The 2,500-nt window shown below is 35.8% G+C and overlaps 1 protein-coding gene across 1 annotated transcript in view; it reads right to left on the reverse strand.

The window, feature by feature from the left end:
* LOC144971415 (uncharacterized) overlaps positions 1-2,500 on the reverse strand; it is a 15,567-nt gene that overhangs the window by 1,188 nt on the left and 11,879 nt on the right. The window contains exons 9-10 of the mRNA XM_078912282.1: positions 1,852-2,039; positions 1-1,341 (exon numbers count right to left, since the gene is read on the reverse strand). The exon at positions 1-1,341 is cut by the window's left edge and continues 1,188 nt beyond it. Coding sequence (XP_078768408.1) covers positions 1,065-1,341; positions 1,852-2,039 — 465 coding nt within the window. The 3' untranslated portion in view covers positions 1-1,064. The remainder of the gene's footprint in view (positions 1,342-1,851; positions 2,040-2,500) is intronic.

Genomic DNA, 2,500 nt, shown 5'->3' on the forward strand with positions numbered 1-2,500 from the left:
TTGTCTTGTTTGCCTTATAAAATCATTGTCTTGCTTGCCTTATAAAATAATTGTCTTGTTTGCCTTATAAAATAATTGTCTTGTTTGTCTTATAAAATAATTGTCTTGTTTGCCTTATAAAATCATTGTCTTGTTTGCCTTATAAAATAATTGTCTTGCTTGCCTTATAAAATAATTGTCCGAGTATTTTGGACCTTCAAATCTCTAGAGATTCTAAAACGTGTCGAGCAGATTGGTTGAGAGAGTGAACTCATTTTCTATCTGGATGTGACTTGGCCTGTTTTCAAAAACACCTCGTCTCAGTTTTCAACGGAATCAAATGTTGACGGATGATCAAAGCATAAAACGGTTTTCATTCCCAGACTATTTACATGTAAACATGTGACCAATCACTTCAAATCAGTATTATGGAGATGACACTGAAATCTACAATGTAACTAATATGAACATGCATAGTTGAGGAAATGCATGCAGTTTTCTACACTGCATAGACAAAACTAAAACAAATAAACTACAAGTCAAACAAAACACAAAATTAGTAATTAAAATTTGGATCATTTTCTCTTCCCACCCCTTTGTCGGCCTTGGATTTATCCTCATTCGAAGGTTTGAGAGTTTTTGCCAAGATGAGGGTTATTTCAATCGATCGATAATTGAAGGACGAGTTTTCTGGCCACATTTTTAAATAAGTGTTTTTTCCAGAGTACGACAGAATAGGGGTTCCGAAATATTGAAGTTTTAGTTTGAATAAAGTTATCATCATAATTGAAATGACATGTCACCACCGTCTCAAAACAGTACGATCCTGGAATGGACCTGACCTAAAATCGTCATATTATTATTAACAGTCCAAACTCTAAATCTGATCATGGAGGTCCGTGAATTTCTAGAGATGCAGACAAAATGCATTTTACGCATCATACTAACGGTATACTAAGTTTGTTTTGCTTTCTTTGTTTTTTTGTTATTGTTTTGTTTTTGTTTGTTTTTCATCTGGTTCACTTCGACATAATACTAGACTGTCAGCCCGTTTCACATATTATCATTTATCAACACTGCTTTGTTCACACCACATCAGTGTCTTCATCTTCTTGTGGTTTAAACCCTTTGTTTGCATAATGAGTTTGAACTTTGGACCAATTTTTGCCAACTTTGGAATTTCTCTTTTTGGCCAGCTCCATTCGTCTCTGCTCCTCCTCGTTTTTGATATGAGCAGGTTTGTTCTTAGTTGTCAAAAAGTGCATAAGTTCTATATTGGTGAGAGGGTTGGGGTTTTTCTTGAAGATCTGTTGTGATTGTGCCTCGTAATTTGGATCCAAAAAGTTATCCGTTGCACTCGATCTAGCAGGGAAGAGATAAATGAATCCGTTAACCTATGATGTAGACAACACTTGTTTGGAAATATCACCTACAATGGTTTTTATGAAACGTCATGCAATCAAACAAGAAAATAAATAACTTTACATTTCAACAATCCATTAAAAAATGTACGATTCGGGCACATAAACCTCGTCTCACTGAAGATAAAAGACGACAACAGATGCACACTTTTAAAAAATACGGCCGTAAATTCGTTGTTTGTTTTACCGTTCTCACTGATTAGCACAGCTTGTTGATGAGAACGGAGTGGATACACATACTATGGACCAAACAGTCACTATTAACTCAAACTTTCCTATAAAATCCTGTGAATTTTCAAATAATGCGCAGGCATTTCCAGTAGTTAATTTTTCTATAAATTAAAAACTAAACAACGCACAAGTTACTGATTCTTAGAACTATGTAGATATATCATTTAATACATTCATAATTTTACAGTATCCAAATTTATTGTTTCGGTTGAATTCTTACCTCCTCCGTCGGTCTGGATCCAAATTATCATTGTCGTCTTCATCAACATCACAGAACAACAAGTCAGCTCGGAAGTTGGACAGCGTGACAGGGGAGGCAACTGACTCTCGGGGTTCCGATGACTTGGACATCTTGAAGGCTCTGGCGATTGTATCCAGATCGTCCGCCTGCATGTAGGAGTCTTGGCGCTGGGGACGATTGAGTGGAAGTGTTGGATAGTAGTAGTAGTAGTAGTAGTAGTAGTAGTAGTAGTAGTAGTAGTAGTAGTAGTAGTAGTAGTAGTTGTAGTAGTAGTGGTAGTAGTAGTAGTAGTAGTAGTAGTAGTAGTAGTAGTAGTAGTAGTATAGTAGTAGTAGTAGTAGTAGTAGTAGTAGTAGTAGTAGTAGTAGTAGTAGTAGTAGTAGTAGTAGTAGTTGTTGTTGTATAGTATAGTTGAGTAGTAGTAGTAGTAGTAGTAGTAGTAGTAGTAGTAGTAGTAGTAGTAGTTGTAGTAGTAGTTAGTGTAGTAGTAGTAGTAGTAGTAGTAGTAGTGTAGTAGTAGTAGTAGTAATAGTAGTAGTAGTAGTAGTAGTTGTGTTGTTGTGTGCTGTAGTAGTAGTAGTAGTAGTAGTAGTAGAGTAGTAGTAGTAAGTAGAGTGGGGTGTAGGTC

Source organism: Berghia stephanieae, chromosome 4 (genome assembly GCF_034508935.2).
Source record: "Berghia stephanieae isolate SIO BIC M18660-M18661 chromosome 4, UCSD_Bste_1.3, whole genome shotgun sequence".
In the NCBI taxonomy this organism is placed as follows: domain Eukaryota; kingdom Metazoa; phylum Mollusca; class Gastropoda; order Nudibranchia; family Aeolidiidae; genus Berghia; species Berghia stephanieae.